At 33.1% G+C, this 12555-nt stretch overlaps 2 protein-coding genes across 5 annotated transcripts in view; one reads left to right on the top strand and one right to left on the bottom strand.

Moving 5' to 3' along the window:
* trh (PAS domain-containing protein trachealess) overlaps window positions 1-8017 on the top strand; it is a 350233-nt gene extending 342216 nt beyond the window's left edge. For all 4 annotated transcript variants that reach the window (XM_074129109.1, XM_074129093.1, XM_074129102.1 and 1 more), the window contains 7 exons: window positions 5-198; window positions 933-1039; window positions 1126-1273; window positions 2107-2237; window positions 3516-3688; window positions 4767-5192; window positions 6032-8017. In XM_074129109.1, coding sequence (XP_073985210.1) covers window positions 5-198; window positions 933-1039; window positions 1126-1273; window positions 2107-2237; window positions 3516-3688; window positions 4767-5192; window positions 6032-6700 — 1848 coding nt within the window. In that variant the 3' untranslated portion in view covers window positions 6701-8017. The remainder of the gene's footprint in view (window positions 1-4; window positions 199-932; window positions 1040-1125; window positions 1274-2106; window positions 2238-3515; window positions 3689-4766; window positions 5193-6031) is intronic.
* A 2386-nt stretch (window positions 8018-10403) lies between these two features.
* The window catches only part of LOC141454655 (organic cation transporter protein-like), a 37779-nt gene continuing 35627 nt past the window's right edge, over window positions 10404-12555 (bottom strand). The window contains exons 11-13 of the mRNA XM_074129122.1: window positions 11572-11756; window positions 11385-11484; window positions 10404-10873 (exon numbers count right to left, since the gene is read on the bottom strand). Coding sequence (XP_073985223.1) covers window positions 10869-10873; window positions 11385-11484; window positions 11572-11756 — 290 coding nt within the window. The 3' untranslated portion in view covers window positions 10404-10868. The remainder of the gene's footprint in view (window positions 10874-11384; window positions 11485-11571; window positions 11757-12555) is intronic.

The following is a 12555-nucleotide window of genomic DNA, read 5'->3' as shown; positions in this document are numbered from 1 at the left end:
TTAGGTGGTGTTACTATTGTGCCGATTAAGGCCGCAATATCAGTTCTCACATAGCCGCAAGAGTGCACCGCCACTTTTAGGTATGGTCTCCTTAGCTATAGCACTTCCGCCGCCCAGCGTCCACGAAATAAGACTGGAATCGGATATGTTTGTCACAAGACTCAATTTTGACTTTTCAATTGCACATTGTGAACCAAGGTATGTTGAAATTTTGTGCGTTTTTGTTTAGTTTTATTGATCAATAACCTTTTGATGTTGATTATTTTTGTGAAGTCAAAAGTTTCCCATAAACCGAATGACTGGCTAGAGTTTTGTCGATTAAACCATTACTTAAAAACTGCAAAATTTAGTCCTCGGGTGTCGGGATGACTTGTTTAAGTCGCTAACCTATTTCCCGATTAAATCACATATGTTAGAATTAATTAATTGGTACTTGGCACTTGGCTCAACATCCCATGAAATACTATTTGCCTGAGTTTAGTGAAGACACGCTGCGGTTCAAACTGCTCAGTTTTAGGACCGCTTCTTTAACTACCACTTTGTCTCTCTTTGCTGCTGCTAAACATCCTTGACCCAATTCAATGATTTTGAGCTTCTTTTTCTTTTAACTATAGACCACAATTAGCTCCTCCACGCTAAATTTTGCAGATCGAATCAAAAAGCTTAAGCGCAGAAGTTTTTAATGAAAACTTAAAAAATTGTACCATCTATGAATGTTATAACTGACAGGAATATGCCTTACTAGTTATGACGTTGATCGCAGTGTACTGTATTGTAAAAATTTTAAAAAATTAACTATTTCATAAAGAAAAAGTATATATTTACTCTTATATAGCTCGTTACTTTAATAATCTCCTTTAACCCACTTTTCTCTCTGTGTACAACTATTTTTATATCAGATTATTTGACAAATATTTGTCAAATTGGTTTAGGGTGGCCGATCTGTTGGATTATACAGCAGACGAGATCACCGGGATGAACATGTACACCCTGTGTCATGGTGAAGATGCTCACAGACTGAGGAAAAGTCACATCGATTGTAAGTTCATCAGCTTATTTATTCTACTATATTTTTAAATAATTTTTTTTTATTTGTATTAATATTTATGATGATTACTTTTATAGTGATCAACAAAGGACAAGTGTTGACCCACTATTATCGAGTTATGAATAAAAATGGTGGTTACGTTTGGATGCAGACATGTGCGACGGTTGTTTGCAACACTAAGAATGCTGATGAACAAAACATCATCTGTGTAAACTACGTTGTCAGGTAATTTGGACTGGAATACAGTAAAATAATTATAAGTTACAGAAGGAGGAAGAATTCGCTCATGTTTCAACTTATTGAAAAATTTCAGTTAAGGTAGGGTTTAAATAAGTTGGAGTACTTATTTGGAAGAGCGGAACTCTTCGGCTAAGTGAGAACATATCGCGGCTATAAATGTAGTAGCAACACCTCCTAAGAAAGAGAGTTTTAGGGGATTATTAATGTTTTAATTAACTAGTATTTAAAATATTGTCCAAGTAAATATTAACGTTCAAATAACAGCAAAAGCTTACACGCGTTCCGGTAAATAAGGAACGTTAACTTATATTTAATAACATAAATCAATATAATTGTGCTATTTCGGTTAAAGGCAGTGAAATTGTCCAATATTTTTCAACATTACGCTTTTTCGTGCACTTTTTGACAATCAACCCTTCTTCAACTGACCTAATAAGCATATACAGTTTTTTTAAGGATCCAATTAGCATACTATAAGCAGAAATAGCTATGAGAAAATAACTATAGAAATAGCTATAGAAATAACTATGACAGAAATTCAATTTGATTTCACCAAAAAATAGAATTCATCCCTAGCCGTAAATAGAAGCAAGCTAGGCAAGAAAATGGATAGATGTAACTGAACCGTTAACCTCAATAGTTCTATCCACAAACTAGAGCTAAATCCTTCTTTTTCAACTTTCGAAGCTACAATAAAAAGGCAGTTTTAGGTTTTAAGATTTAAAATTAATTCTAATACAAATTAATGAGATACTTAGTATCAAAATGTCATTTCATTTTGTGACTTAACAAAATCTAATTTAATTTTGTCTTTGCAGCGGTCGAGAATACAAGAATTTAATAATGGATTGCTGCCAGCTGGAAGACCATATTACTGCCCGAGGTGTTAAAAGAGAAGAGACTAGTGGCAACGATCCCGAGAATGGATCACCAGGATCAGAGACTGGAGGTAAGCTTTTTTTTATAATTCGCAAAAACTGTTGGTTGGCTGTAGCTACAATGTTTAAGATTCCGTAAATAAAGATAACGAAAGTATTGTGTATAAACAAGGTTATCAGTTTCAAGCAGACAATGAGAATGGACGATAGAGAGTGGTCGCAGCACAATTTCTCTCTTTAGCAGTTCTCATTTTAGATATAAAAGCTAACCTATTAACTTTCATGAAGTGACCACCTAGATTGTATCACTAGTGCAATATAGAGAAGCAACGCCAGCTCCCAGTCCACGTCCAGACTCTGACGACACTATCTCCCTTCATCCTAGTCTCAATTTCCACAGGACAGACTCTCACATTACTAAATGTTAATGCAGCCTTTCCTATGCGCTGCAGTAAATATGACTCAGTTCTGTTTTTACTACTAGACTCTTCTTTGCACTAAAAATTTTGTCTACTAACTTAACATAAAACACCAAATTACTTTTTGTTATTGTATTTACTTAAATTTGCTGATTATTGAAATTTATTACCATTTATATTACTTAAAGCTTCCGTACTAGGTCCTAAAATTAAGCAATAACTTTTAAATACACCAGCACAAAAACTATAATTACATACATGCAATATGTTAAATGTACATTACAATGGCGCTCCAAGTCAGAGTTTTGGATCTTGTAATCACGCTTCTGCCAGTGCCAAGTTATTCCAAAATATGCGTCCAAGTTTCTACAGATCCAACTGCAACTGCCAATATCTCGGTTGTTAATAATATTTAAATGTAGTCAGACAATTGATCATTTGACGGCAGTAACCACTACTATCGATTGGAAACTTAATTATTGTCAATGTTGTTGTTGAGGGAATTTTGACAGTTTTGTATGGTGTAATTTTTAGCGTGTAAATGAAATAAAAATTCATTATTTAGTGAGGTAATTAACTGATTGAATAAAGAGTGTTTATTAGCAATATAAAGCACAGCTTCTGCGAATATTACTTTATTTTCTTTGAATGGACCGAGTCAGTTGTTCTTAATTCTTGCAATCCTAGCAAGAATTTCCGAATTCAGGTAAACTTCAAATATATATTTCCGACCATGCTTAAATTCGAGTGTGTTCATGATCAATTTACTTACTTCCTTTTGTGAAAAAATAAGCCTAACTTCTGGTGAGGTTTTATCCGACTATCGATCTCATGGTCTCGGATCCAAGAAGCTATTTTAGTGGCATGTGGAATGTTTTAATATAGCAATAGCATTAGTAGCATTTTTCATTAACAATACTTGATGTTCAGCTGAAGGAAGAACTACTGGTGGTAACCACCTATCCGAGAGCAGACATGTGACTGGAGGAACTACAGAACTAGAAGAAGGAAGTCCAGATGTGGTGTCTGGAGAACAAAGAGGTCGCAGAATAATGGACCTACCTCCTTCTGCGCAGCTTCACAATAGCTCTGATCACCACCAGGTATTTTCTAAATCTTTTAAGAAAAATTGAAATAGCTCTATTATTTCCTAAAAATCTTAAGTGTTCTTCTTTCCCAATAAAGGGAAGATAATTCTTACGACTGATTTAATCTGATTTAACCCTTCACCGCATGAATTTTTTTCATTTTGTTTTAAAAAATGTCTATACTTACTCTCGTAACTAACCTTCAATGTAGAATTAATAAAAACAAGTTCTACTATTCTTTGACCACAGAAGAACAGAAGTGAACAAATTTTATTTAAAAATGAAATAAGTTAGAGAAGGTTTTAAGGTTTCTAATTTAAATTAAAACAAAAAACATATGATAGAGAAAAGATCTAGCCAATGTGACCTGGTGATCTTTGGAGGTGTGGATGGTTACTTTGACTCATTTTCCTAAGAAAAATCTTCTATTTGTAAGAGGCACCTATCCAATTTTCTATACAGCTTCTACTCAAAAATTTGGTCGAGAGGCCCATTACTCTACCATCCCCTACAAATATTGTAATCCACTGAAATAGTATCCAAGAATTTGTCCTGAATATGACAAGTAGATCGTAACAAACATAAAAACGGGACATCTCTGAAATAACTAAAAATAATCATATACGATTGGTATAATACATCTGCTTGAATGTATACTTACATATTTTAATCACATTAAACATCCAAGTGAATCTAATAATTTTTAAAATAGCCTTTAACTAATACTGTGTTCGATTCCCGGTCTTGGCTTTGGACCAAGTAATGGTTAAATGAGAAATAGTAAAGTACGTTTGCTATTCGCCTCCGTCCACGACACCTAGTAAATGGTAGTTGGACGTTAAGCCCCGCCTTTAACTAATTTTTACTCAATCCAGGGCTATCGAAAATTGTGTATTTAATTCTAAAGAATTTAATTCCAAAAATGAGTTTTGTCGCTCTTTCATTGCTCTCTATTAATTTGCGTAGAAGTGTTATAACAGAAAAATGTTCTTTAAAAGTTTAATTACAAAATGACTACTCCATTGAAAAAGTATGTATGAAAAATGACTGCGAAGGGTTAAGATTATTTATGTAAGTGTAATTAACTGTTTAGATTGCAACTGGAGGTGGTGTACCTCCGACTAGGACAACGAAAAAGACCGACCGTCACTGTCGTGGACCTAAAAGGAAATTAGTGTCGGGTGGAACAACCGAAGGTGAAGAAACTTCGTGCAGTTCTGACGATGAAACCAATGGTAACCTAAGGAAAAGGTACCCAGTACTGTCTCCAGCCTCGTCATCGTGTCAGTCGTCTGCAAGATCGCCGAAAACCGGTGCGGCCAGCGGCGCTCCAGAAGAAGAGGAAGGCGGAGGGCCAACTTCAGGCGGTGGGACTGTAAAAGATTTAGAACAAGCAATGTCTAAACATCTACCAGCGTTAGGTCCGCCTGTCTCTACAGTTCAGCCGGACAAAGGTCACCATACAGACTTCAGTACAGACGCTCTGCTGAAGGCGCAACAACAGAGGAGCACCATCCAGGTATTTTTCTCGGCCTAAATCAGTATTTAAGGGAAGGATGTAACTTATAAGGTAGCTATTGCCATTCTAATATGCTAACCCAGGCAGATCTACCAAAAAGGGCCCATTGGGACTTTCAGTAACCAGAGATATGTTTCAGTTTTTCTTCTCTCTCCGCAGTCAAGTTTAGAAACAAAATCTACCTTTTTATAAAATATTTTTGCTTGCAGACGCTGAGGGTATATTGAGATCTGTGAATTTTTTCCAAATTTTATTATTACTAGAAATAGATTTTCAAATAACGAACTTATTCGAATACTCCCTATCTCATACAATTTCTCTAAACTCGGAATATTTGAATCATATTTAATTCTTGCTAGTTTGTAAAACCATACACGTAATTTCGTCGAACCCCAACCGCTAGAACTGCCTTGTAACGCACTTTTCTTGAAATGAATTAACTAAAAGACATAAATATTCTTGGGTTAAAGCACCCTCGAAGTTCGTAGGAAATCCTTGTAGCCTTTTTAAGGAAAATCTCAAAAATGGTGAACAATCCATCTCGAAAAATGGGCCTTTTGATTGACCATGTGGACCAAAACGTTTCTATCGCCCTTAAAGCGAAATGTCAAATTTGAACTTTGGTGGTTGGTCGGTTTTTAATTTCCTGTTTGCTAGTCTCACGAGGTAGGAATATTTTACTTCTCACGAAATAAAAATGTAACATGAACAGCTTTCTAATGTACTTGAACAAAATTTTATATGTTTTGGTTTTTAAGAAATAGAAAAATGAACACTTTGGGTTGTACTTTCGTTTTTACTTTAAAATTGAAAGATTGTGATCTCTTTATGTCCCCCAGTGGATTGGCGCTTTAAATCACCATCACCAAGGAGCCGCAGGCAGCGGATTGCCAGCCTCAACTCTGCTCCGTCAGCTTTACGCGAATAGAGAATCTGTGATAAGAGCGAATGTAACGGCGGCAGCAGGCGGTCGAGCAACGGCCGGCTATTACGGGCCAGAAATGGGACCGCTACCTACACCTCCAGGATCCGATGGTTCTTACAATGATCAGTATATCCATCAAACTAAAGGAGATTTCTCTTCTCTGTATCCTACCTACACGGCCGTCGACTACCACTCAGCCATGACACCACCATCTTCAGTTTCGCCTAGAGATAAGCACACACACCAACTGCATCCGGGAGCTGCAAGCGCCGGGGGTGCTACGACGACAGCAGTGGGCGCCACTACGGCCAGCGCCGGCGCTGGATTTGATTCACCCGTATATCCAGAGGCACTGCGAGCTGCCCAGTACGGTGTGGATAGTCCGGCACAGCCGTTACCCTTGAAGCCACAACCGTACACGGTGCATGCGTTGGACACCTACTCCGTGGAACAGACCGCTGCGGCCCAGTTCTACCACCACGGCGCTGCACCTTCGCCTGCAGGGCCGCCATCTTTCCATTTGTACAATAAGCCTACACCTGGCTCGCCATCCTCACTAAATTGGTATTCCACGCCGTCGTAGCCCATGTAGAGTTGCGTAAATTAAACAAAATATAATAATGCAACATTGTACAAAACAAATTGTAGATATGGCACTCAACAAAATAAGAAGATAACGAAAACAAATCGTCCTTTTGTGTATTATTAAAACAAGCATACAAAACTTTGAACATTTCTTTTTGTACATATTACTGATAAATAATAAATAATTTAAAAACAGTATTATAAATTTATATATTAATACAATTTTACTGTACTGCATGTTGTAACGTAGTTTTCATTGTTAGATATTTAATGTTTAATTAAATATAAATTATATCTCCCACGCGCAGCTTTGTTCATTTACGCAATTTTTTTTTTTTTTTTCGTGAAATGTGAATATACGAAAGGGGAGATAAGCTGTTCGTGCCACTGCCTCTTATTTCTTTGAGTCGAATTTTTCGCAAAGCCCTACAGCTTTTCTAACTAAATAATCAATTATTAAAAAGTAAAATATATTTCATAAATGAAATATGTGAAAATACGTTTTAATTACAAACAAAAATCGATACATTACATTCCTTTACATATCATGAATTAAATTATAATCCATCACATATATGAACACATATAATAGATTTATATGCGTGTTTATATATAAATTTAAGGCATAAAAGTATAAATATTATAAATACATTTTTTAAAGAAGGGGAAAAAAACTAATTTTGTTGTTATTTATTGTTACATAAGTTGTTAGCCGTATTATTTTAAGTTTCAACACTGAAGTGAAGAAGTTACAACAAAAAATGAAAAATAAAAATAAATGTTTCTCTTATAGCCACCCTGTGGGGCATAATATTTTTTATTTAATTTTTTTTAACAAAACAAAAAAAAAAGGAAACAAATTGGCAAAGCCAAAGTTTTAAATTTATTCTTTGTTTAAAATGTTCATTCGTGAAAAATGAAAAAATATTCGTGATCTAACTAGTGCAATCAGATATCTTTTTAACTGAAGGAACGTCAGTATTATTTTTTTATTTACATTATTTTTTACAAATTTTAGTGTTCACAGCTATTCCTTTTTTTGTTTTTATTTTTTTAAAGAGGGAATGAAAAAGAAAGACAAATTTTTAACAATTGCGCCATTCATTTAAATTTTTATATAAAGTTTGTAAATTTGTGATCGTGAAAAAAAAAACTGGCATAATGTCCCGCTCAAAATTATTGTATGTGCAATAGAATTTTTAATGGTGGGAATTATGAAAAAGGCAAACTTGAATATAATTAAAAAATAAAGTTATTTAATACTGTATTTTGTAGATTGTTTGTTCATATCAAATATAATTGTTAATATTTGAAATATGTTTTTGAATTTTTTTATTATTTTTATTATAGATTCTTTTTGAAAATACATAAATGGTCTCATGATTACCACGCTGGCTAAGGTCGCAGAATGGTGATGAGGAACAGAACCCGTTCGATCGTTGCCTTTTATCCCGGCATGTCCTGGCACCCAAAATAGCTTTTCGTTACGCCACTGATATTGAGTCTTCTCCTGCGTTCTTCCAGTAACCAAGTATTCTAGCACTGCTTTTGCGTTGAACGCATCCTCAATCTGGATATCTCCCTACCTCTTCATAATCTCCCTGTCACCCTCCTCCACTCAAACTATATTCAAAGTTTCAACTTATTTAAGCAGTTAGTTTAGTTGCTAGGCTGGGTAATCCGCATTACTTACTAAGCTTTGAAGAAGTAACTAATTTTTCCCCCTTTTTTTCTTACATATGTCATCATAAAACTGTTGTTTCTGGAAACTAAAAACCTGGCAAAAAGAAGGAGTTGCTGTAGGCAACCACTTAATTTTATCAAAAAAAAAAGTATTGGCCATAAATTATAATTATAAAAAAAGAAATCAACAACAATATGTTCAACATATAAAACTACATCGCTCCACTAAGAGACAACTACGTTAAGAAAGCAGACATTCTGGAAACCAGAAAAATATAATTAAAACAAGTTTATGGTCTAAATAGACCATAAAATTAGAATTTTTTTTAGCAAGGGTAATTTAATTTTTGATAAAATAAAATGTTGGTTCACATGCGCCGGTATTTAAAAGCCTTGCAAAAAATAGATCAACAAGTAGCTGATCGCTACACTTGGAGTTAACAGTTCACACGAATGGGAACCAAATTATGAGAAATGAAATCGTTGTACGCTCTATTTTAGATCTGTTCAGTTGAAAAAAAAAGACTCTTAGCTAACAACAAAATCCTATTCCACAAGACAATAATTGTTTTAAACTAGATTTAACACAAACCACAACATGCAACACACAAGTACCATTAAAGCAATGAAACGTTATCTTTAGATAATTTATTACGAGGGACAAAAATAACAAAATTAATGAGAAGGTTTTAACGGCGATAAAATTTATTCACGTGGTAGTTCTCCTTGATCCCTAGTCCTCAATGGTAACTTAGTAGTTTAGTATAGACAGTGTATAGAAACTGGAAAATTAACTTTCAAAATATCCTTAATACAATTAGAATTTAGGATTTGTAAAGGGATATTTATGTTTCATATCAAATCATTATCTTTTATTCCTTGATTAAAGGAGATTTATGTTAGCATGCTTCCTTCTTTCGTTTCAGAAAAAGAAAAATTTACCATCGAAATTTTTAAGCGTTCAAGTCAGAAGAAATGTTAGTTCTATATCTTTCCAATAGAAAGCGCGCGCTGCATCTTTGACACTACCCTAAAACCAGATCTTGATAACAGCTTTTTAGATAACATTGTATTATTTTCACATCCAAAAAAGTGGAAATAAAGTTTTTCTTCAAGTTCTTAAGACATTGAGCTGTAGAGACACATAGAAATAGAAAAGCAAACGACCGCACACCGTTTTGAATCCGGGAATCTAATAGCAAGTCCACAGCGTTTCCAGTGAAATTAATTCTTCTCTTGGGAATTTATACTAATTATACCGAAAATAAATATAGAGATGAAGTCTGAGTACCCAAATGGCTAAAAATTATAATAAAATAAAGGGCTGGCCCACAGAAGTAATGGTAACTTTGTTTTCTTGATAACTGTACGCCTCGCAAGGTCGGTTTTCATAAAATTGCAGAACTATTCATCCCAGTTCTTTAGAGGCTCCTGTTGGTGCCACGGCACAAAAATGTAACTCACCTACTCTACATGACTGTCACCTACAAGATCTGCTTAGCTTCATTCTTTTGCAACCTCGAATAAAATAAATAATTATTAATATCAGTGGCCTCTATTCTGTGATACTTAAATTCAAATTAATTTCAGCTTTCAGCAAGGCCAACATTCAATTCGAAAAATTAGAAATTATATTTCTTAATACCAGATTTATTTAGTTAAAACATGTTATTTTACAATCTATTAACAATTTATTTGTTATAAAATAAAAATACAAAAAAATTCTCAAATAATAGCTATTTTACATTTTAAAAATTACCAAGTGGTATTTACATATTAAGTAACTTTTTTTATTCATCTGAGTTTTAAAGTATTTATTTTCAAATTCGTTGTTAACTACATTTATAAAATTGTATTTACAAAGTGAGGGGAATAAAATTTGTAGATAAATAAAATGAACTAAACAAATAGGGCAAAATATTTACATTCAAGTAGAACTTATTATAATTTTCTAATCCATATATATTTACACTGACTAATCATACATCAATTGAATTTTGATGCTCTCTACTCTCTACAATTAAAAATCTTTGCATTATCAATTTACTTTTAAAAAAAATTAATCAAATAAATAATACTTGCCACGATTGAGACAATAAACCCTGTGACATAAAGGAGGAACATAGAATATTAATTTTAACATTTTAAGTATACAAAATTTCTTATTTTTTATTCCTTTTCCTAAATAAAGAAGTGTACATGAATGATTTTCTGTTTGATTTCATTATAACCATTAAAAAACTAATGTTTAAAGAAAAATATTCTTTTCAATAAGATCATACATTCTTCCATTAAAATAAAGCTTTTTTTATTTCCATGTTTGTGCGGAATGCGTGAATATTCATATTATTTATTTTAAAAACTCATGTTTATTTTTTTTAATTCAAATAATATCTCCAGGCAAACACTCTATAATTGTAACTGTTGGTTGGTTTTCATTGCTCCAATATTTGTGAATATAAATCTTGAAATTATCTTCAGTCTTAATCTGAAACGTTTAAATGAATATATTATACAGTGCACATAAATAGAAAGTATTTGTTGATGCCAAAAATTAATCTGACTAAGAAGTGGTGATTCGGAAAAAAGTTAAACCTCTTTCAGTCAAAAAAGATTTACAAAAAAGTTCCGAACAATCCTATTTCATTTTTAAGCGAAACGCACATAATTATTTGCTGAAATACAGTTAACACCAACAATATTTTTTATTTGTTTGCTGTGTAACTCAGTATTTTACGTTCTTTGGAAAAGTTTTCGTATAAAATTAAAAAATACGAGATAGATGGTAATTTTTGAAAAATTAGGTACAGATAATACACTATTTGAGATGGTTAACACTCTTTGATCATTGATAGCATTTAAATCGAATAATTTTCTGATGGTATTAACTTTAATTACGTTTTGCATCATGTAGGAACAGATCTAACAATTTTGTTAATAATAATAATAATAATGCAAGAAGTCGATGCACCAAAATAATAATAATAATAATTTATTACTTTCAGCCTGCCAACGATCTGGCAAAAAAAGTGATGCTGTACTTCCTACCAGGCCACACACTCCAAGTACAGCCATTGGTAAGTTCACGTTCATTCCTGCCTGGAAATATTTTACAAAGATAATGTAAAATATGTATGTCCAAAAAAAAAAACAAGCCTCAAAGATTTTTAGATCTAAGAAACTTACCATATTCCAAAGATATGGTACAAAGATGAGTGCAATGCCTGAAGGGGCATTGGAAGAACCAATTCCAAGATTCCTCAATAATGTTGGGAATAAATCAGCTGTAAATATTGGCAATATTACGTTGGACGATGAAGCACAAAATCTACCAAGTGTGGCAAGACCAAGCACTAACCAACTTCCTTCATCTACAAAAAAAAAAAAAAAAAAAATTATTGGTTAAAACTCATTAATTTGGGGCTCTAAATTTCACAACTCTTTGACGTTCATGTTTTCATAATTTTTTATATAAGGGTATATAGACGTACATAAAAAGTAAAAACAATTTTTTTTTTGTCTAGATAAAGTGATGAAATTAAAATTTCATAAGGCATTTTCAGAAAACGGTTGAGAATCAGACCACCGTTTATACCAAACTTTTTTGGTCGCAAATGAGTGGTAGAAGCACCTACTTCATTTGACAAGTCCAACCTAATTCATTCTGTACATAATAAGGAGTAAATAATTTTTACTAAAAAAGAAAAGAACTTAAGGGTAATATTTTTCGTTTTATCCACCATTTTTTTAGCTGTTTAATTGGCCATGGATTTTATTTAATGAGTTAATATGAGAAATATATGGTAGAGATACCCGCTTCTGCCCACTTTACCTGAAATAGTTGGATGAATAATCTGCCTGAAAAGTAGGCATTACTTAAATTAAAAAAGTTTAAAAATGGGCTAAACTTTGGATGGAAAATTGTTTAAAGCTATCAGAAATTTTTAGTAGATAAGTCAAAGGAATTAATTAAAATTAATAACTTCTGGACAATGAAAAGCCCTTGTACACTCTACCTTCACTTATTTCCTAAGTGGTCAAAGTCGTTAGGGCAAGGTTTCATGCTGGTCAATGAATGACAACATGCTACATTACTTCGTTTTTATCAATTATTAAAAAATTAAACCACATTAATAATGAAGTAAAAATTGATAATAGTTGCTTCCTATT

The sequence above is a fragment of the Rhodnius prolixus genome, unplaced genomic scaffold, assembly GCF_049639745.1.
Source record: "Rhodnius prolixus isolate KJV_2025 unplaced genomic scaffold, Rpr scaffold_1, whole genome shotgun sequence".
Taxonomy (NCBI): Eukaryota; Metazoa; Arthropoda; class Insecta; order Hemiptera; family Reduviidae; genus Rhodnius; species Rhodnius prolixus.
This window is presented reverse-complemented; position numbering and strand designations above follow the sequence as displayed.